At 48.2% G+C, this 21,597-nt stretch overlaps 3 protein-coding genes across 5 annotated transcripts in view; 1 reads left to right on the top strand and 2 right to left on the bottom strand.

Annotated features, from left to right (window-relative positions):
• Nucleotides 1-105: 105 nt before the first annotated feature.
• RPL32 (ribosomal protein L32) lies at nt 106-2,061 on the bottom strand. The gene is made up of 4 exons (XM_041463297.1): nt 1,748-2,061; nt 1,143-1,243; nt 807-988; nt 106-278 (listed from the first exon to the last, which is right to left on the bottom strand). The coding sequence occupies exons 2-4, from the start codon at nt 1,236-1,238 to the stop codon at nt 149-151; spliced, it is 408 nt and encodes a 135-aa protein (XP_041319231.1). The 5' UTR covers nt 1,239-1,243; nt 1,748-2,061; the 3' UTR covers nt 106-148.
• A 322-nt stretch (nt 2,062-2,383) lies between these two features.
• Nucleotides 2,384-6,419, bottom strand: MBD4 (methyl-CpG binding domain 4, DNA glycosylase; the record flags this gene model as incomplete). The annotated part of the gene is made up of 8 exons (XM_041461861.1): nt 2,384-2,525; nt 2,667-2,770; nt 3,901-4,050; nt 4,284-4,418; nt 4,678-4,752; nt 5,103-5,217; nt 5,587-5,887; nt 6,076-6,419. Coding segments are annotated over 8 exons (1,302 nt in total), but the record flags the coding sequence as incomplete, so codon positions are not given.
• Nucleotides 6,380-21,597, top strand: part of IFT122 (intraflagellar transport 122) — a 30,220-nt gene continuing 15,002 nt past the window's right edge. For all 3 annotated transcript variants that reach the window (XM_041463288.1, XM_041463279.1, XM_041463273.1), the window contains exons 1-16: nt 6,380-6,465; nt 6,616-6,682; nt 8,067-8,151; nt 8,931-9,009; nt 9,754-9,830; nt 10,250-10,316; nt 11,088-11,234; nt 11,916-11,991; nt 12,519-12,710; nt 13,367-13,505; nt 14,103-14,305; nt 14,784-14,921; nt 15,612-15,776; nt 16,622-16,819; nt 18,533-18,673; nt 20,335-20,388. In XM_041463288.1, the coding sequence (XP_041319222.1) occupies nt 6,425-6,465; nt 6,616-6,682; nt 8,067-8,151; nt 8,931-9,009; nt 9,754-9,830; nt 10,250-10,316; nt 11,088-11,234; nt 11,916-11,991; nt 12,519-12,710; nt 13,367-13,505; nt 14,103-14,305; nt 14,784-14,921; nt 15,612-15,776; nt 16,622-16,819; nt 18,533-18,673; nt 20,335-20,388 (1,869 nt within the window). In that variant the 5' untranslated portion in view covers nt 6,380-6,424. The remainder of the gene's footprint in view (nt 6,466-6,615; nt 6,683-8,066; nt 8,152-8,930; nt 9,010-9,753; nt 9,831-10,249; nt 10,317-11,087; nt 11,235-11,915; nt 11,992-12,518; nt 12,711-13,366; nt 13,506-14,102; nt 14,306-14,783; nt 14,922-15,611; nt 15,777-16,621; nt 16,820-18,532; nt 18,674-20,334; nt 20,389-21,597) is intronic.

Raw genomic sequence — 21,597 nt, 5'->3', positions numbered from 1 at the left:
CTGACCATCACCATGGCACTGCTCCTTGAGTGCCCCTGACAGCAGAGCCCTGGAGCCAAACACAGGCTGCTGCCCCTCCTCTGCCCATGCAAAACAGCACCCGAGTTGGACTGAGGCTTTATTAAATACACCTGTGCTGCAGAGGCTGCTACTCGTTCTCCTCGCTGCGCAGTCTGGCGTTGGGGTTGGTGATCTTGATGGCGAGCTGCGCGGCTCTCTCCACGATCACCTTCCTGTTCTTGGAGGACACGTTGTGGGCAATCTCTGCACAGTACGACCTGTTGGGGACACACAGCGTTGGCCTTGCTCCAGCAGCACCAGAGCTGAGGCAAAGCCCTCTGGAGCCACACCACCCTGGGAACGTGTTGGAGCTGTCCTGCCAGCAGTACTGACACAGCTGAGCTCAGGGGCATCACTGCACAGGCACTGAACCACGACTCCCACCCCTCACTGTCTGGCCTGAAGCAGGAGCTGCCCTCCAGAACAGTTCAGCCTTCCTGTAAACAACTCAGTCAAGGTAGTCATTAATCATTGTTCTCAGTACTTTGTAGCAAAAACAAGCACTGGAGCACACTCGTGCCCAGGTCTGACTGTGGCTACCAGTGATGTGGCACAGCCTTGCTCGCCACCATTGTGTATTTTTGCCAAGGGGATGAGATTGCCAGCCCCAAGGCCCCTCTGTGCCCCCACCCTCCAGTGGCACTGGGGCAATCGTGATGGCATCTGTGCTCTCAAAGGCAATGATTTTCCTCATTTCCCCCACCATGCCACTCTCCCAGGTGGGAGTACAGACCCCACACACTCACTTGTTGCTCATCATCAGCACTTCCAGCTCTTTCACATTGTGGACCAGGAACTTTCTGAAGCCCGTGGGCAGCATGTGTTTTGTCTTCTTATTGCTGCCATAGCCGATGTTGGGCATCAGGATCTGTCCCTTGAAGCGCCGGCGCACTCTGTTGTCGATGCCTCTGGGCTTGCGCCAGTTGCGCTGCACAAGCACAGAGAGCAGTTACCAAAGGAGACCACCCTGAGCCCGCCTGGCCTGAGCCTGCACCCTGCCCACCCTGCTGGCCTTTCCTTCGCCACTACACCAAAGGCACCCCAAAGGTTCCCGTCCTTGGGAAGCTGCAGCAGCTCCTCACCTTGATCTTGACATAGCGGTCAGACTGGTGCCGGATGAACTTCTTGGTCCTCTTCTTGACGATCTTGGGCTTCACGAGCGGCCTGAGGGCAGGCATGGTGGCTGCGGGACAGAGGGGGGTGAGCGAGGGCCGTGCCCGAGGTGCGGTGCAGCTCCCCGGGCCACGCGTGTCGCAGACTGCCTTCCCCCAGGGGCCACGGCAGGCCGGTGGGGGAATGGGTCTTCATCTGCTGGGGCTGTTCCTCCCGCCTCCGAAGCTGGCAGAGCACTGCGAGCCCTCCAGATGCGATCCTGGGAGGTGCCGCGGCGCCATCCCCGCGATGCTCCCGCCCGGAGCGCGGCGCCGCACGCCGTGGAGATCAACAGCGACCGAGACGCCCGGCTCCGCCCGCCCACGCCCCAGAGGCCCCGGCCCGGCTCGTGCCCGAGCGCGGCCGCGGCGGCCCCGCCGCCCCGGAAGGGGCACAGGACCGGCGCCGGCCCGCGGGGGCCGCTGTCCGCGCCCCGGGGAAAAGATGCGGCGGACGGGAAGGGAAAGGGAGGAAGGCGGTCCGTGCCAGAAGCGCCGAGGCCCGGATGGCCCCGGATGGCGCGGCCGGGACTCACCGGTGCCGATGGCGCGTCCACCGCGGGCCGGGCGAGAGAGGGAGGGGCTCCGCGCGCAAGGGCTTATGGGACACGCGGGCGGTCCTGGCAGGGGCGTGTGGCGCTGCCGCCGCGCACACAGAGCACCGGGCACCGGCGGGGCGGCGCGGAGGTCAGGCCGCCGCCGCGGCGAGGTGGCACCGGGCAGGGAGGGTCAGTGCGGCGGGGGCGCCCGGATCGGTGCTTCCCGCCCACCGCCACGGACAGCGCGCCTGCTACGGGGCTGACAGGACCTGTCTGCGTCACGCCGCAGGCCGTGCGCGCCAGCCACTTCCGCCAGTGCGGGCGGGCGGGAGCGCGCCCCCTGGCGGCGCGGCGGGTCCCGCTCGGGTACCGGACGGGCGGCGCGGCCCGGGCACCGAGAGCGGCCCGCTCCGGGAGCCAGCACCGCGCCGAGCAGAGCCGCTCTGCTCCGCCTCGACTGCTCCCCTCAGCCCGCGTGCAGCAGCACCGAGGTCAGAGCCCCGCTCTGGTGGCACGGGCCGGCTGTGCCCGGCAGCTGTGGGCACAGAGCTGCACTGCAAGGACAGACAGGCACTACAAAACAGGGACGCGTTTATTAAAAAACAGCAATGACTCCAGCCACGACACCACACAGCTATTTACACCCAGAACTGTGAGCGGACCCAAGCGGTGCCGGGCCAGGTCAGCCCAGCTCAGCTCAGTCGATGCTCAGCCTCTCCCGGTTCTCCCACAGCCACGTGTGGTACACGTTCAACTTGTGGTCCTGTGGCTGCACCTGACACACAGGGAAAACATCAAATATTTACTAAAACACCTTAAAATACCCATCGCTCCAACATCACGAGTGTTGGCTTTCCAGTGCCAGGGGTCAGGGGGCACAAGTGAGATGCTGAAGGAGCCGAAGGGCACCACCCACCTCCTTCCATTCGTTAACACAGAAGATCCTGTAGGAGTCGTTGCCGTACTTGCCGATGCCGTGCAGCTCGATGGGGTAGCGCCACGCCTTGCTCAGGTACTCACCTGCGGGGCAGGGCACAGCACTGAGCCCCGGCCCACACAGAGCTGCCCTCGCTGCCTGCCCACACAGAGCTGCCTCACAGACCCACCCTCGCTGCCTGCACACGCAGATCTCCTCACTGCACACACAGATCTCCTCACTGCCTGCACACACAGATCTCCTCACTGCCTGCACACTCAGATCTCCTCACTGCCTGCACACGCAGATCTCCTCCCTGCACACGCAGATCTCCTCACTGCACACGCAGATCTCCTCCCTGCACACGCAGATCTCCTCGCTGCACACGCAGATCTCCTCACTGCACACACAGATCTCCTCACTGCCTGCACACAGATCTCCTCACTGCCTGCACACAGATCTCCTCACTGCCTGCACACGCAGATCTCCTCACTGCACACGCAGATCTCCTCACTGCACACGCAGATCTCCTCACTGCACACGCAGATCTCCTTGCTGCACACACAGATCTCCTCACTGCACACGCAGATCTCCTCACTGCCTGCACACGCAGATCTCCTCACTGCCTGCACACGCAGATCTCCTCGCTGCCTGCACACACAGATCTCCTCACTGCCTGCACACAAGGAGCACCCGGGCAGGACCCTGTGCCACTGTTACATGACTTCACTCCGGCACATTTCAAATGAAAGCCACAAGTTTTAGGTGTTTCCTGATGCATGCAGACCATGAATCCCCACGGGTTAATCTTGAACTCCTTTTCAACAAAACACTGTGGGAGTTTTAATCATAATCTCTCTCGTCTGAACAAAATTCTCCTCAGCAGGTTCTGAGTACAGAACCAGAAAAGTCCCAGCTGGAAGGGCCTGCTGCAGGCCAGCAGAGCGAGCCTGCGCAGAGCCACCCTCCAGCAGTGCTCCAACACAGCAGCAGTGCTGCGGGTGCTTGGGTCTCTTCTACTCCAACAAGTTTCTGGTCTCCGTGGCTGGCGTTTCCTCCCCAGCTCAGACTGGGATCAGCAGCTTTGCCTGTGTGGCACCAGTGGATCCCAAATGCTGCACAAACAGCCACCAACCCACCCAGCAGAGGAGAAGCCACAGAGCAGCGCTTGCATCAAAGCTGTTTGTCTTTTGCCAGCATAACCAAGATTGTTCCAGACATCAGGAAAACCCACCCGAGAACCTGATGATGGTTTTGGCTCTGAGTTCGTAGAGGCCAAGAGGTTTGAGCAGCTCTGACATTTCTTTCCAGTCTGCAGCCCTGGCTACCTCAGGAGAAGGATACTTCTTCAGGAACTCCCAGAGCACTGGAATGGCCATTTTCCCTGGTGAAAGAATCCCGTGAGCAGGAGGCTGGGATGGAGTTCTCCTTCTGCACTATCCATATGCTTTCTCAAGTGAGCTTTTCCAAGGCAAGGTACCAACTAAGGATTATTATTTCACAGTGACACAAGTTAAAATAAATAAATTCCTTCATGCATACCATTAAAACTGGCAGCTTTTTCAGCCCTCTAACACCTCCCAACATTTACACGCCTACTCCTGCTACTCTGCTTACCTGAAGTTTTGTTGAGAAATATGGTGGCAATGAGAAGCTTCCACGGATCATGGAAGAGTGTTTCCTGGATAAGATTGAAAGGAGAACGGGGAGGAGTCCATTTTCTGAGGGCCTTCCTTCTGGGTGGGCTGGGGGCTGTACAGAGCAACACAGGAACATTTATTAGACAGGAAAGGATGGCTTTACCTATTTAATAAAAAAAAATGAAGACCTCTGAAGCATCACTGTGGAGGCACTGTGCACAGATGCAGCCACAGCAGGTCCCACACAGCCTTTACAGGGCTGCAGGGCACTGTCCCACGTGCAAGGACAGTGGGAACTTTCCACATCACCATTGATCCTGAGCCATCCTATCCCCTCCCCATAAAAAAATGTATTTCCCTAAGTACAATACCTTCTTTGCTGTATTTACTGGAAAAATATGGACTTGTTTTCCTTCTCTCCACTTGTGTTCGTGGGACAGACTCTTCTGTAAAAAAATAAACTTCAGCATTAAGAAAAAGCAGCAATTATTTTGCTGTCATGTTTCACAGACCACTTCCACTTTACGCAGTGATGGAAACAGAAGGAACTCATGTACAGAACACAAGTGTACCTAAATCTCCTCAGATTATTGCCTGACACTGTACAGCATAAGAGCTTGGCACAGTAAGTTTCAGTTTTGAGTAAGTCTGCATTAATTTAAATGCTGTGGGATAAAAATGAAGATTTGGATGCCAGAGCAGCCTGACCTGAAGCAGAACACGTGGCCTCAGCAGCCAGGAGAGGGCTGGGCAGAAGGTGAGGGCTGGCACACCCTGTGCTCTGGCAGGCACGCACCTGCTGACATCCTGGCTGCTGCGAAGCTCGTCCTGCCCCACGGCTCAGCCTCCAGCTCGCTGTCAGATCCAGCACTGCGCTCACCCAGGTCCCCCGCAGCTGGCACCTTCCCTGTCTCCAGTGCACAGGATTTCTCCTCAGCCCTCGCAGCAGGTGTGTCACTGGAGCAAGGCCCCTGCTTTGGCAGGGGACCCAGCTCCCTGTGTGAGCCAGCCACTCTCCTGAGCCGTGACAGGGCTGTCCCTGCGCCCCCAGGGGCAGCACCTGCTTCACCCACCCCCTGGCTGTCAGCTCCACGTGTGTCTGTGTGTTTGTTCTCAACACGCTTGGTCCCCCCTGTGTTAGAGATTCTTCTCTGCCTCTTGCTCTTGGGGCCACCTTGGTTCCTCCTTTCTGAGCCCTTCTCACGTTTCCTAGTTTGGACACTTCTCCCATCTGCCCTCTTTCTTTTGGACTTCAAACTCTCCTCTGGGTTTGTGCCTACCACTACTAGATCTGTGCCTTCCACAGCAGATGCAGCATCTTCCAGGCGTTCACTCCCAGCCTGGATGTTCTGAATGCCAGCCTCAGCACCGTTCTGTGCATGGAGCTCCTGCACTTTGCTCTGACAATCCTCCTTTTCCAGGTCAGTCCTCGCAGCTCCTGTGCCATATCCCCTCAGTCCTGAGCGTGTGCTCCCTCGAGGAGCTGCAAAATCAAAATCTGCTGCTTTCAGTGTTGTCTCCCCAGTTTTCTGCAAATACTCCACAAGTGCTCGTTTTGACCTCAGCTTCTTCCCTTCAGGGCTGTGGTAGGAAAGGAAAGTAAATTAGCAATGACTTTCTCATTCTGCTCTTCGCGTAAAAATCTTCAATAATACATAAAAATAAACCTCAAAACGAAGGACAAAAACAGTTTTGAGGGCGACGTCGGGGCAGATTTCTGTGGTCCTGCCAAGAAAGGCCACACAGCTCACCGACAGCCCCAGGCTCACCTTACGAAGTACACGTCGACCCTCCCGGCCGTCCTTCCCGCCCGCCTGCGGCTGCTCACCCGCTGCCACCCGCGGGGGACGGCGCTGGGCCCCGCCGGGCCGTGGTCGCCGCAGCCGGGGCTGGGGCCGGGCCGTTCCGCCGCCGCGCCTCGACTGCTGCCCCCGGGGCTGCAGGGGAAGAAGAGCCCGGGTAAGGTGCTGCTGCCGGCGGAGCTCCGGGGACGGCGGGGCGGGCCCGGGCACGGACCCCCACCCGGCCCCGGGGCCGGGCCGGCGCTGTCCGCCCCGCGCTCCGCTCCCGGCGTGCCGAGCCGTGCCGGGCCGTGCCGAGCCGTGCCGGGTCCGAGGGATGCGGGCCGCGCTCACCTGGCGCGACAGGGCCGAGCAGTGGTGAGCGGCCCCGGCCCGGTCCCATCCCGGCGCGGGGTCGGTCCCGGCCGCTCCCGCTGCTCGGGCTTTGCGGGCGATCGCTCCCGTGCCGCTGCCTCTGCTCTGTTTGTGTCTCCTGACGCGCGGTTCTCGGTTTGTTTCTTCCCTCAGCATTTACGACCTCGCGTTCAAGCCGGATGGGACCCAGCTGATCATTGCTGCTGGAAACAGGCTGCTGGTAGGGAAACCCTCCTGTCCTCTCTCCTTTTCAGCTGTATGAGCGTGTTTTATTTCACATTAACTTATGAATATAACCTATCTGAAATCCCCTTATCTCTGTCACTGCAGCCTCTCAGTAACATACATATTAATGCAGGCCAATTCTAAAGTGTTTTGAAGCTTTTAAAGATTTCTTACCAAGTTTTAAGCTCTATTTCCAGAAGTAATGAGATTTCAGTTATTTGTGTCATCTCATCCTCTTGTGCGGTGCCCGGGGTTTGGGATCCATGAGCCTGCCCCTAGTCCTGCCCAGCGTGCAAGTTTCCCTAAATCTGCGTGACAAGGGCAGAGGCTCAAAGCCGTGTCCTGGCGTTGTGGTGGCAGGACAGGTGAGGGAACATTCACCTCAAGCTGTCTGTGGGTCCCTGGGGCTGCTGCAAGAGCTTAGGACCAGCTGCTCACAGGTCCTGCAAAGCTTTCAGGTGCAGCAGGTGTAGGAGCTGCAGGAAGGGTGGGTGGGATTGATGGATGGATGGATGGGAGGATGGATGGATGGGAGGATGGATGGATGGGAGGATGGATGGATGGGAGGATGGATGGATGGGAGGATGGATGGATGGGAGGATGGATGGATGGGAGGATGGATGGATGGGAGGATGGATGGATGGGAGGATGGATGGATGGGAGGATGGATGGATGGGAGGATGGATGGATGGGAGGATGGATGGATGGATGGATGGATGGGAGGATGGATGGATGGATGGATGGATGGATGGATGGATGGATGGATGGATGGATGGATTGTAGAGGTGGAGTTCAGCATTGCAGGACAACAGGTGTTATTTTCAGGGCTAACAGAATGATGTATTTAGCGATGCTCCTTTGCAGTGATTTATTATGCTTAAACATAAAATGTGTAGAAAGATGTTTTAACAGCAAGATGTAAAATATAAAAATAAAAGATAAAAAGCCAATAAAATGTAAAACAAGCTGCCAAACAAGCTGTTGAAAAATGTCCTTTGTGCATGTTATTCTCTAGTACTGACTTTTTTCTTTCTAAGAATATCATGTTACAGAAGGCTGTTTCTATGCTAGAAAGTGTTTTGTCTTGTATGAACTATATGAAATCCAAAAAGCAGACACAAAGGGAAGTGCATAATCTGCTGGCCTTCAGTAATTTTATATCCCAGCCCTCACACTAGAGGTGTTTTAGGCCAGGTTGGATGGGGCTTGCAGCAGCCTGGTTTAGTGGAAGGCCTCACTGCCCCACAGGGACATGAAGTGAGTGAACTTTTAAAGTCCCTTCCCACCCAAATGTGATTCTCTGATTCAATGAAGGTTTTTTTTTGTGTAAGTTCTTTTGTTTGTATATTTGGATTGTTTTTTTCTCCCCATTTGAACAGGTGTATGATACTTCTGATGGAACCCTAATCCAGCCTTTGAAGGGACATAAAGACACAGTGTACTGCGTGGCTTATGCCAAAGATGGTAAATAGCACCTTGGGGCATGCGAGCCTGGTGTGTGAAGTGCTTCTCTCCCACTGGTGATTGCCCACTGGAAATGGAGAATGGGCATTGTGGGGTGCTGGGGGTTTGTTCTTTATCAGCTGCTGGGGCTGTTGTCCAGAGGAGGCTGTGATCTGCTCTGCAGGTCTGCCTGCACAAGAACCTGTACGGTCACCTGTGAGCCCAAGAGCTGTGCTCCCACTGCTCCTCCTCTTTGACTTTAGTGTCAGGCTTAGCACTGGTAGTGTGAGGAGAAGGCTCACCTCAGAGATTCTGTTCCTACTACTCATCTGCCTCTGGGTTTTACTCCTCTAGTTTCTCTGTCCCAGAGCTTCCTGATCTCCTGATCCTTCATGTGTTACCTGCTCAGCGCACTCTGCTGCCAGTTCTCTCGTGGTCTGTGACTCTCAGTCAGTGGGACTCACTCTGTGGGCTGGGGGGCCTTCCTGCAGCTGCTGCTGTTTGGTGATGGGAGTTCCTGTGACATTGTACCAGTTTAACTTGTCACTGTCCCCATCAGTGTCCAGCTGGGGCTGGGCAGCACTGGAAGGACTGGTTACTAGCAAGGCCATGGAATGGTGCAGTACAGCCGCTGGAGCTCCATGTGCCTGGGGAAGCACCAGCACACCCAGGCACTCAGTCAGCCCCTTTATTACTTGAGCCTTGTCGAGTTCAAGAACTTCTTGCTCTCTCTTTGATTGAGTATTTGGAGTGAAAGTGATTCTTGTATGTGTGGGATTTAAATTATCTCTAATTCCTAGGCAAGCGTTTCGCATCTGGCTCTGCTGATAAAAGTGTGATAATTTGGACTTCAAAGTTAGAAGGAATTCTGAAGTACACGTAAGTGATGCTGTTCAGTTCTGTGCCTCAGAAGCTGATTTTCATTATGCACTGCTGCAATTAAAGAGCACGAGCTGTTAGATTTGGGAGAGGGTTCACTGAGGTCAGAGAAAAGGGGTGATGGGGAGGGAGGAGGAAAAGAGCAGCTGAAGTATCTGAGTGAGGCAGGACAGCAATTAAAGGCATGAAATGAGGTGGGAAATCCAGAGCAATCTGTGAATTTAGAGGGCTGACAGAGAACTAGGGGAACTCAGAATAGGTCAGAATAAAATGAAACATAATATGACCAGTCTTCTATAATAAACCATAATTCTGGTTCAAAGATCAAATTAAAGATGGGTTTGGCACTTCTGGTATATTTCAATCATTTGGCTCTGTTTTCAGTCAGCCCTCTGAAGCAGCAACTTCATGTTCTCCTGAGTGCACATTTACCAGGAGTTAGCTGGTCACTGCACAGAGCCTGCACAAGCACACTTGGTTTAGGATTTGGGTACAACCTTCAGTCATACTTCACAAACCACAGTTGCTGTAATCTTGATAAAATACAGTAAATCCTGCTACTTGGAGACACTTCTTACAAGGTTTATTACTGATTTACTTTACAGTAATAGCAGACTTACTTGATGTACTATAAACCAATCCAATTATTTTGGCATCTGCTAAGGCTTTCAGCTCACTTGCTGAAAGTCAGAAAAGAGGCACTTGAGAATGATTAATTGAAATCTGATTGTAACTTCATTCTAGGCATAATGACTCTATCCAGTGCGTTTCATACAATCCTCTCACTCATCAGCTGGCATCCTGCTCGTCTGGGGATTTTGGTATGTCTTCTCCCTTGAACTTTTCCATTGAGGCACTGAATTCCATTACAGCTGGATAGCTGAGCTAACCACAGACAGGTGCAGCTCTATGACTCCAGAAGAGATGGGACACAAAGCTACCTAACGTATGACATTGGGTGCTGATTTAAATCACTTAACCTCAGTGAGAAGGGACAGTAGTGAGAGGTCACAGGATCAAATGTGCTGCTCTGTTACTGGAGTTTTTTGCAGAGACACACTCTGTTATTTAGATGGACTTTTTTCCCATTTAATAATAAATAATATGTATTTAAATGTCCACTGGCAGTGGACAAGATATTAGTGCCTCTAAAATCCCAGCTGAGTTCTTTGACAGTATTAATTTCCAGTCTGAACACTGGCACTTACTTGTCATTGGCTTTTTGTTTTCTTTCATCAAGGCTTGTGGTCTCCTGAACAGAAGTCAGTCTCTAAACATAAAACAAGTAGCAGGATTACTTGCTGTAGGTAAGTTTTAAGGGTTATCTGTGTCATTTGAGTTAGTTTCAATACAAACCATTTAAAGTAAGATGGAAGCTTTAAAAAAAAAATTACTTTTCCCTCCTTCTTTTTCAGTAGCAAAGTGTTGAGTTATGCTTGTTCCTGTTTATAACCAAATCCTTCTGAAGGCATCAGAGACAGATTCTGGTCTTGAGCAGGTGTCTTAAGTGTTTTTTCTGTCTTGTGCAACAACAATGAAATGAAGTTACAGGAAAAATAATTGCAATGTTTGTTTGTCGTTCATTCCCTGTATTGTTGGTGTTTTCATTTGAAGAAGGTATTACCTGTGTGGGGAACCTGAAGTAAGGATTCATACTGAAGTCATTCATCTGACAGGAGGAGACCAGAACAGACCCTAGGCCTCCCCAGTCCTACACCAGACAGTTCTGTCTGATCATGTTCTAAATGTGGCTTTTAAAGCATTTTGGTCTGCTCCAGACTGCCATCCCCAAAATGTATCTGACTTAGCACATGTTACAAATATTGCAAGCTTTAATTTATTCTTTTACTTCTGTGTATAGGATAAAATGTCCTTGATGCAGAGTCCTTGATGTGCTGTTGCTATAAATGTGGATTTAGATGCATAAACAAACCATAGGATCACTAGCCACCTCCCAGAACTTCCTCTTAGAAATATACTTTAATCTGCCATTCCTGTGTGAGTGTGCTGTACACCATCCTGCCTTCCTGCTGCTTGTTTGTAGTAGTTTACTCTTCAGTATGTATGTGTTTTCTCAGCTGGACAAATGATGGCCAGTACCTTGCTTTGGGGATGTTCAATGGCATTGTCAGCATAAGGAACAAAAATGGTGATGAGAAAGTGAAAATAGAGAGGCCAGGGGGCTCTTCCTCTCCAGTATGGTCAATTTGTTGGAATCCTTCCAGGTAAATAATTTCATCCTTCCTTTTTTTTTCATTCTGAATAGATAATCCTTGGCTCATTGATTGCAGAAAGGCTTGACTTTTATCCCTGCTGGAGCAGGTTAATTCCATGTGTGTTACCTTCTTTAAGTGATTATATATTGGGGTTTTGGGTTTGCTGCCAGTCTTCAACTGAATAGAGAGCCTGGGAACAGGTTTAGATTGGAGATGTGGGATTGTTTAGGTTGGAAAAGCCCTTTGAGGCATCAAATCCAACCACTCCCACAGCAGTGCCAAAGCCACCACTTACACCTGTCCCCAAGTGCCACATCCACACAGCTTTTAAATCCCTCCACCCCTGCCCTGGGCAGCTGTGCCAGGGCTGGACAGCCCTTTCAGGGAAGAAGTTTTCCCAATACCTTGCCTAAACCTTCCCTGGCAAAGCTTGAGGCCTTTCCTCTTGTGTCTGTTCCCTGGGAGCAGAGCCTGACCCCCCCTCAAGCTTTGAGTTATTCCTGTAGAGGATACTGGTTTTGATTTTGTGTCCCCAAGCTGTTCTCCAGAGGTTTAAATGACCAACTGCTTTCAGTTTGTCCTTTCAGTTTGTGACTTTTAAAGAGTAGCATGAAGTGAACTCTGCTATTCTGCTACTTGGTTCTGTTGCTCTGAGAGATTTTTTTTTGTTTTTGTTTTTTTTTTTGGCAGAGATGAACGAAATGACATTTTAGCTGTGGCAGACTGGGGTCAGAAGCTTTCCTTTTACCACCTGAGTGGTAAGCAGGTATGTCTTAGAGAGTTTATTGAAGAGTCACAGTGCATTTCTGGTTCTGTGTCCCACAGTCAAAATATTTGTGCGCAGGTGCTTTATTAATTACATTAAATGTCTTCTGTTTTCCCAGCCTTTTATGAGTCTACTTTTTTAAGCCATTCCTCCTTCAGCTCTTATTTCTCACATAGCAGCTCAGCTGCTGTCTCACAGTTCTTCCATTAAAGCCCTTACATCTCTGCTGACTTGTGTGACATGGGTCACTGGTCTGTAGAGAACGTCTTTGGGGTTTTTTTCAGCTGGTTAAAGGGGTTTTTGAGTTGTTGTGTTCTGAGCAGAATGGTTCAGGACTGGAGGGATTCTTGGATGTATTTTAGAACTGCCTTGGGAATCTTAATATAGCCAGTGGTTCTGGGTGTTGAAAGGCCATGCATGGAGGAGATGGATGGTGTCAGTGATGGCACGTGTTGTTTTCAGGAAAGATGAAATGATCCTCTTGTTAATGTTTTTGATTGGTTTTTTTGGTTTATATTCCCTTGTAGATTGGGAAGGACAGAGTGCTCAATTTTGACCCGTGCTGCATCAGCTACTTTACTAAAGGAGAGTATCTCTTGCTGGGAGGGTCAGACAGGCAGGTTTCTCTCTTCACAAGGGACGGGGTACGCCTGGGCACTGTGGGAGAGCAGAGCAGCTGGGTGTGGACCTGCAAAGTTAAACCAGACTCCAACTATGTGGTGAGTAGGGACGTTTTTCTTACATTTTCAGAGGGAATTTGTTACTTAACTAAGATAATACATTTTCAGCTTAGTTGCTTGGACATTCCTACCGAGGCAGTAGAACCTCGGCGGTGTGTAGGGAGGTCCTGTAACTGCCCCTGGAATTACATACATCCCACAAAAGTAAAACCTGAGCTGTAAGAAGGATCTAAGGAGCATAACACCTGCTCTCAAGTGGTAAGGTGTTTGCTGCATTTTGATTAAAAAAGAGGAGGGAAAAATAATTAAAAACATCAGCTAATAACTTCTGGAATTGACCAAATCTAATTCCATGATGGGAAGAAGATGCCTACAGGGCAACTGTCAGCACAAAATGCTGCACTCTTGAGTCCTGTACAAGTGGGAAGAGAATTAAAGCAAATTTAAAGTGAACAAACACACCCCCTCTGCAAAAAATCTAACCAAAACCCCAACCAAATAAACCCAAGGGCCCCCCCAGCATGGTGGTCTCCATGGTCTGTGGTGGGATCAGTCCATTCCCAGTGCACTTGTGCCATGGTTAGATATAAGTCAGCTGTAACTGGTGTTGGTCTATCCATTATGCACAGTCATCATATATAAACACCACACACTCTGCCAGTCCTCACCTGAAGTCATTCCCTTGTGGTGTTCAGGCAGTGGGGTGTCAGGATGGAACCATCTCCTTCTACCAGCTGATTTTCAGCACTGTCCATGGCCTCTATAAAGACCGCTACGCCTACAGGGACAACATGACCGACGTTATTGTCCAGCACCTCATCACGGAGCAAAAAGGTAATTCCACACTTGCAGGCAGGCCAAAGCTTCATGCAGCTTGTTTTAATTAATATCCATCAGGGCACTTGGAATTCACACTGCGTGTACCTGACAGGCTGTTGTCACTTTGGCAGTCAAACCGTGGAACACACTTTGGATGAGGAGAGTGCAAACTTGGAGTGTGCAAGTTCAGCACTGACAAGTTTAATGAAAGATGTGGGGATTGGCAAAGAGACTGGGAGGGACAGGGGCTCTTAAAATAAGGTTTTAATCTCTGAAAAAGAGATAAAAATACTGTGTGTTATATATAGCTTTTATTTTCCTTAGTTGTAACCTCAAGCATTTGTGCTTATTTTGTTTCTTCATTTCTGCTGTCTTTTTATGGCAAGGATTTGAAGTACTGCTCCAGAATGTGCTGTTCAGAGAGGGTGGTAAACTGTGACAGGGATAGTAGATTACGTAGATGCAGAGCAGCAAACATATCTGAGCAGGAATGTGCTTTGAATTTTAGAAGTGCTCTAGGGAGATTCAATTTTAGTGTGTTAGTTCTCTGATTTATGTATATTATTTTTGTGTCAGCTTATACTTTATCATTTTGGTGTTTTTTCTTTCTAGTTAGGATAAAAGGCAGAGAGCTTGTGAAGAAAATTGCAATCTACAAAAACAGATTAGCCATCCAGATGCCAGAGAAAATCCTGATTTACGAGTTGTACTCGGATGACTCTGCAGATATGTACTATCGGGTGAAGGAAAAGATCATAAAGAAATTTGAATGTAACTTGCTGGTGGTGTGTTCAGATCACATTATTTTATGCCAGGTATGTGCTTTAAAAGCTAGAGTAGTCCTGGGGTGTGTTCAGTGTTCAAGGCAGCTGTCCCAGACAGTGGCTGGCAGGACACGACTGTCCTGTGGGGTCTGCTGCAGCACTCCCAAGGCAGTCCTGCAGTGCCCTGCCCTGCAGTGCTCACATGCTGCTGGGCTGCCACCGGGGCATGGCTCAGGTGACTCTGGTTCAGTAAAGCAGGCTCTAGAGTGAATTTGATAAATTAGCACAGAATCCAGGGGTACTTCTGGGTGGGAGAGAAGTACTAGGAAAAGATTGGGGGTGTTCGTTTCTGTTTGCTCACAGGATTGGAAAATCTTAAAGAATTCAGCCATTAAACTGAATCTTTGACTTTATGGTTTTTAAATGTAAAAGTAGGCACACCTGCTAGTATAGGTATAAACATCACATATCAGACACAGATTTTTGTCCTCACCTCCAGGCTGTGTTTTATACCTTACTGTGTCCTTAGGAGAAGAGATTGCAGTGTCTCTCATTTAGTGGCGTTAAAGAACGAGAATGGCTGATGGAATCTCTTATTCGTTACATTAAAGTAATTGGAGGACCTCCAGGAAGAGAAGGCCTCTTAGTTGGTCTAAAGAATGGTCAGGTAACATATCATCTCTGCTATGTGTCTTTCCACTGCAAACAAAATGTGTTCCGTAATCTTAGAGGGAGACCTTAGGGGCAGCAGGCTCTTCTGCAACCTAGAATTTTATTTGCCAGTCTCATTTTTGGATTAAAAATTAATTACTTCTGTCTTTCACATTCTCTGACAGTAAAATTCATACAAATATGTTTAACTGGGTCTGGAAATCTGTGAGTTTTTGGTATCAACTGACAGAAACTGAGTTCTTGGTGAAGAGAGCAGGCTTGCCTTTAGTGGGGTTGGAGGTGTGTACACTTCTCCTGATGACCACTTGTGAGGGGCTGTCTGTTTCTCACGCCAGCTGGCAGCTGGAAGTGCCAAACTGGAGCCCAGAGGTACTGACAGCAAGGACGTTGAGATCCTGTGTGTCTTCTGTGTGTTATGTATTCCTGTATTAATGAAATTGTGTGACTGGTGGAGAATCCGGGATGCATGGCATCTGATTTATCTGTACAGGCTTGCGACCTAGAGCGAGTTGTAGCAGCCAGGCTGCTCGAGAGACTCAAACTGGAAGCATTTCCCTAATTTCATTGCAGTTTGTCTCTGAAAAAGCTTGCAGTTTCACACTTGAGACAGCAGTGAAGTTTTTACCCGCTGTGCTGTTCCCAGTTCGGGGACAGAAAAGCAGGAGTGGCTTTGTTTCCCATGTAGATCCTGAAGATCTTCGTGGACAACGCGCTGGCCATCGTGCTGCTGAAGCAGGCCACGGCCGTGCGCTGCCTGGACATGAGCGCGTCCCGCAGCAAGCTGGCCGTGGTGGACGAGAACGACACCTGCCTCGTCTACGACATCCACACCAAGGAGCTGCTCTTCCAGGTCAACACTGACAGTTCTGGGGCTTCTTAAAAGCGGGGGCAGGAGGCCAGGAAGTAGTTTGGTGCACAGAACGTCCCACAGGTGTTGCTGTGCAGAAATTCATGTAACTCATTTAAGCTATTAGTCACATCTTGTAGAATGTAACTGTGATCTGTTTATCAAAACCACCCTCTCAGAGATGGTGGAGTAGGAATGAGAAGACAGGAAATCTGTGTGAGCAACAGCTGAATAAAGAGCTCTTAGACATGTGACCTTTTCAGTTTAATTTAGAACTCTGCCCTGCTTCCCTCTGAAGCATTACAGTTAATGAGCATTTTAGTTTTATCATTAGTACAAACAGAATTAAAGCCTAAACATCTTTGTTCGTTGGGCATTCATAGGCTATAAAAGGAATCATGATAATGCTCTCTTCATTGGCAGTTTAGTAGTCACTTATTAATGTTGATTAAATGTTTTCAGAACATACTGGATAGCAGGGATGGAGTGCTGCAAAGACAGGGTCTGCAACTTCCTTTGTGTAATGGACTGAGAAATGATCAATTAAATGTGCTAACTAGCAGTATATTATTGTGGAATTTGCTATTATGTTTTACAGATTGATTGTAGAGATCACTAGTAAATATGCATAAAAGGCAAGACAATTATAGCTGAGTATTAAAATGTAAAATACGTCCCAATGAATCTGTTTAGGAATATTCTAGGCTTTAGGATATTGCAAATGTGAATAATTGATGTGTATGTACACACCAGGCTGTAATGGGTCAAACACTCCAGCTGAAGGAGGCATGTTTCTTAGCAATGATGTGATTGCTTCAGTTGTAATCCTGAGATGTTTTGCTCATTAGGAACCCAATGCTAATAGTGTGGCCTGGAATACCCAGTGTGAGGATATGCTTTGCTTTTCTGGAGGGGGTTACCTCAATATCAAAGCCAGCAACTTCCCTGTCCACCAGCAAAAACTGCAAGGCTTTGTTGTGGGTTACAATGGCTCCAAGATCTTCTGCCTTCATGTTTTCTCTATGTCAGCAGTTGAAGTTCCGCAGGTAATCCTTTAATCTCATTAAGTGTTGCTTTATATCTCATAAACATGAATGTTTAACAAGTGAAGAAGCTTTTCTGAGATTTACTTGTATTTCATTACTAAAATGATTGCAGTTCACACTTCCTTCGTTGTTATTTAAGTTATATTGTGTGATCTATTTTATTTTTGTTTCTTTGGCATTAATTAAGCTAACTTCCTTTTTGCTTTTGGTAATTGTTTCTGATTCTCCCTTTCTACTTGCAAATGCATGCACATAATCTAATATAGTGCAGGCCTTACCTCCTGCAGGATTTTTACTGTGTTCTCTCTGTATAACTTTCTTCCATTGTAATTTCATTTTTCTTGAATACATCAAATACTGTTTTATTGTTGCTTCGTCTAGATGTCTTTAAGCAATATTTAAATGGAATATTTTAGTTTGAATGTATAGTACCTGTGCGGTCTTTATATTCAAAATTTAGGGATTGCCTTTCATAAAATGCTGATTTCTGTCATCATGGAAGTCAAAAGAAAAACAAAGCAAAAAAAGAAAGCAAAAGGATTGTGACTCTGTGCATCCAGGAGTGTGCAGGACTTGCCTCTGAGAATCGATGAAGAATGCAGAATGTCCTGTGCTTGTATGGACTAAAGGACATCTGTGTTACAGACCCTCTGTCCCCTGAGGCCCTGGGCAGGTCCTTGGTGGGGCTCTGGGTTGCCCAGGGGGGATGGAAGGCACAGGATCACCAGGCCTTGAGCACTCCTGTCTGCCTTTGGCATGCTGGAGGCACCAAGATGCCACAGAGTTACTGTGCAGCACCTCAGAGGCAGCTTCTCCAAAGCTATGCTTTTGGAGAGAGGCAGTAGCAAAGGGTGTACAATGTTCAGATAAATTGGTAAAAGTAATGCAGAAATGGACCTGCATCATGCTGGGGTTGCAAAGCCAGGGTAAGGCCGTGGTGCTGCAGTGCTCCCTGTTCCCTCAGAGGACTCGGGCTGTGGCTGCAGACCCACATCTGTCTGTGCCCCCTGCAGCAGCTGGCAGAGACCCACATCTGTCTGTGCCCCCTGCAGCAGCTGGCAGCAGACCCACATCTGTCTGTGTGTCACCCTGCAGCAGCTGGCAGCAGACCCACATCTGTCTGTGCCCCTGCAGCAGCTGGCAGCAGACCCACATCTGTCTGTGCCCCCTGCAGCAGCTGGCAGCTCCCCGTGGGGATTTCCTTTGGGGCAGCTCCCCAAAAGCCCCAGTGTGTTTTGTGCCTGTCCTTGGTAGCACAGCTTTGTCCTCGAGGTTGGGGCAGGAGGGTTACTTTACTCCCCCTTCCTGTGTGTCTGAGTGTTTCCAGGGACGTGCCACTCCTGCTCTTGGCCCTTGGGAGCACACTGCCCCTCCTTTGCTCTGCTTGCATAGTACTAAAAAAGCTCAGTGTACGTCATATTTAGGATGTTCAATGCCCAGAAGAATTCACATCCTTAACTGCTTCCTAATATTGCAAGGAAATGAAGATTTCAAAATGGATGAGTTTGGAATGTAATTAACCCAGCTTGTCTAAAGATAAGATAAAGATCACCCCAGAATGTTCTCTCTGTGTACAAAACAGATGTTTATTCCCTGGGCAGCTTGTAAGGGTTGTGATTAAAATATTTTTTTTTCCAATATATGTAGAGAATTTCACTAATATATCTCAGTATTATGCTTTCTGATACATGTTTTTTCTACGACAATCCTCAGTCTGCACCCATGTATCAATATCTGGAGCGAAAAATGTTTAAAGAAGCCTATCAAATTGCATGCTTAGGAGTGACTGATGCTGACTGGAGAGAGCTGGCCATGGAAGCCTTGGAAGGGCTGGAGTTTGAAACTGCTAAAAAGGTAAAGCATTTATTTACTCATTTAGCATAAAGCTTGGGTTTGATATTTATATATGTGTATGTGTGTGACTGTAATGCATGTTTTATGACTGGAATGCGTGGTGTTCCTGGGTTACTGTCTTGCTTGTCTGTTGTGTCTTATTCCACAAACAAACCAATTGTTTGTTACAAACTCAGGATTTTGAGATGAGGTTTTGAACTGAGATATAATGTATCTCTGTAGATAAAGGCCGTGTTCTAAATCAAAGTGTTCTATAGGAAGAAAATGGTTTCATCTGGAAAATGCATTATGGATTTAGGGGAGCAGAACTGGGAAGCAGTGCCCACCGGGTGGCAGCAGAGGATGCTCACCTGGCCTTGGCCCCCACCTTCCTTAGTGCTATAAACTTGCCCTTTCCCCCCCTAAATATTTAATGTAACCTCGGTACAAATGTGAAGATTTCCTACTCTTTGTTATCTCCTGCTAAGGCTGTGTGAAGGCAGTGGTGCTGGGATGGTACAATTTCAGTCCTTTTCTGTGTGGTGTGCCTTGCTAGGGGAGTGGTCTATGAGTGGGCATAGGCTGAAGAACTGAATTTTCTCTGGCATAAAATATTTCCCCATTTTCTTTCACCACCCCTTCTCAAGTAAGAGAGAGCAAACTGAGTTCAGTGTCATGAATATTGTATGAAAGACAAAACATTCTAAAAATACACTGAGAATGGTCTGAAGTGATAGACATCTTTTAATAACAGATTTTTTTTAAAAAAAAGGAAATTAAATGCTTCTTTTTTTTTTTTTTCTTAAGTGGAGGCATCAGAATAATTCCAGTCTCATGGATGGCTTTATGCAAATAGATAGTTTTAAAAAGAAGTTTTCAGTGCCTCCTTGGAATTTTTAAGTAGTGCCCTCTTAGAATTAGAGCGGATTAATTCAAACAAAAGCAGCTTCTTGACATTAAAGGCTCTTACAGTTCCTAGTCCAATCCGATGTAAGCAGAATTCTGTGCCCTCTTCAGTTTGGTTGAAGTCTTGAATGTGCAGCCCAAAGAGTTAAATTTCTGTTTTGTGATGCATGTCAGGAATAAGTGCTGAGCTGCTGCAACTTGCACGTGACTTTGCCACTTGAGACTTTGGGTTGCACATTTATCTCCATTTGCAAAGATATTACACTGTCTTAAAGTACTTTTATCTTATCGTCTTCTTACTTCCTTTCCTCTCTCTGAGCTCCTTTCATGCTGGATTTTCAGAATGGTTTAAAAACTGGGAGCATATGCAGCCGGCTTTGACAATAGGATCAGTTATGTGCCCTTCCTTGTAACAGTTTCCTGAAGTTTCCTCGTCTGTGTCACACCTCGCACCAAAAAGGAGAAACAGCCAGAATGAAAGCACGTAATATTTTAAGTGACACTTTGTGTTTCTTGGGGGCTGAGGCGCAGCTCCGGCTGCCTGCCAGGAGCACTGCTCCAGTGCTGCTCAGTCAGGGCCCAGCTGTTTCAGCTGTGCCTCCTCTCCTTTCCTGTCACAGCTCAGGGGCCACAGTCACAGCCAAACCCAAACCCAGCAGATTTCTGCCTGTCCTTCTTGCATGAGGACAGCTTGAGTCATGCAGAATGATATTTGGTGTTTTCTGGGTTTTCAACTTAATCCCTTTTACTCTTTTTTTTTAAATTATTTTCAATAGGCATTTACCAGAGTACGAGACCTTCGATATCTAGAACTGATCAGCAGCATAGAGGTAAGCCAGTGTTCAAGAAGGTGTATTTTCTTAAACTTACTACTGTACCAAAATCAGTACTTTCTGTTCTAGAAGGACTTTGTTTGGATAGTGCTTCTGACTGTTGGAGATGTGTTTGAAGTGAAAAATCCTGGTTAGTAGAGGTGACTCAAGTTCTAATGATAGGATTGGAACTTTGTGGACCAAAATGTGGGTGTGGGATGGGAACTTCTGAAACTGTCTTCAGGAGAACTGGAAAAGTGTTCAATATTCAATTAATAATTGGTAGAAAACTACTGTGCTGACAGAGCTTAGTACAGAATACTTCATAAACATGAGTTCATTAAGCCTTTCCCTACCCCCTGGAGGTAGGTAATTACTATTATCTCCTCCTTGCAGAGACAGAAACAGGCCCAGAGAAATGAAATTACAAACTTGGGGTCTCATGACAAGTCTGTGACAACTGGAAATAGAATCTGGGATTCCATACTTCTATACTGTGCTCTAATCACTCCTTCCTATTCTTTTCACACTTCTTGATAGAATTTCACTCAACAATAACTGTCTGTCATGAGCACTTGAAAATACACTTAACACCCTTGTCCTTCTGCAGAGATGGCAAGATAATGCTTAAAGATCTTCTTGGAGATGGCATAAAGGGAATTCCTCTTCCTTGTGTTAATTAGATTTACACCTTCTCTTGAAAGATACACTCCTTGTCTTCATGTCTGCAGAGCTGTCCTGCTGCTGTCAAAATGCCAGCTGGTTACAGTGAACTTTTCTTTAACACAGGACAAAGGTCTGCATTAAGAGCTCCTTTTTTTCTGTTTGTTTTCTTTTTTTTTCTTTTGCAGGGTATAGGTAGGTGAGAGTGTTCTCTCACAGTACTAACCTTTCTTTTCCACATATGCTTCTCCAGATCTTCATTTATTGAGGATATTCTGGATTTGTCATGTCATATTCTGTTTAGTAAGAAAGAATCCCCCTAAAAATAGGCATAAACTTAACTTTTACACATCCTGAAAATGCTCCTTCTGCAGTGAGTTCTACATCCCCACTTACTCTTGCCTGCAGTGGATTGGATTCCTTTTAGGGCTTGTAGGGGTGTAACTAAACACACATGTTCCATCAATGCCATGGTTTTCTCTCAGTAATGACACTTTTCTTTCCTAATTGATGACAGAGAAACATGGTTGCCATCTCTGTCTGGGAAGATGCTGTGGACTCTTC

The sequence above is a fragment of the Pyrgilauda ruficollis genome, unplaced genomic scaffold (genome assembly GCF_017590135.1).
Source record: "Pyrgilauda ruficollis isolate IOZ18807 unplaced genomic scaffold, ASM1759013v1 scaffold10, whole genome shotgun sequence".
In the NCBI taxonomy this organism is placed as follows: Eukaryota; Metazoa; Chordata; class Aves; order Passeriformes; family Passeridae; genus Pyrgilauda; species Pyrgilauda ruficollis.
This window is presented reverse-complemented; position numbering and strand designations above follow the sequence as displayed.

Excerpts from the sequence above, each read along its gene's own strand:
- RPL32 (XM_041463297.1), bottom strand. The coding sequence starts at position 1,238 with ATGCCTGCCCTCAGGCCGCTCGTGAAGCCCAAGATCGTCAAGAAGAGG. Across the intron at positions 989-1,142 it reads ACCGCTATGTCAAGATCAAG|CGCAACTGGCGCAAGCCCAG; the intron begins GTGAGGAGCTGC and ends GTGCTTGTGCAG. Across the intron at positions 279-806 it reads GTGCTGATGATGAGCAACAA|GTCGTACTGTGCAGAGATTG; the intron begins GTGAGTGTGTGG and ends TGTCCCCAACAG.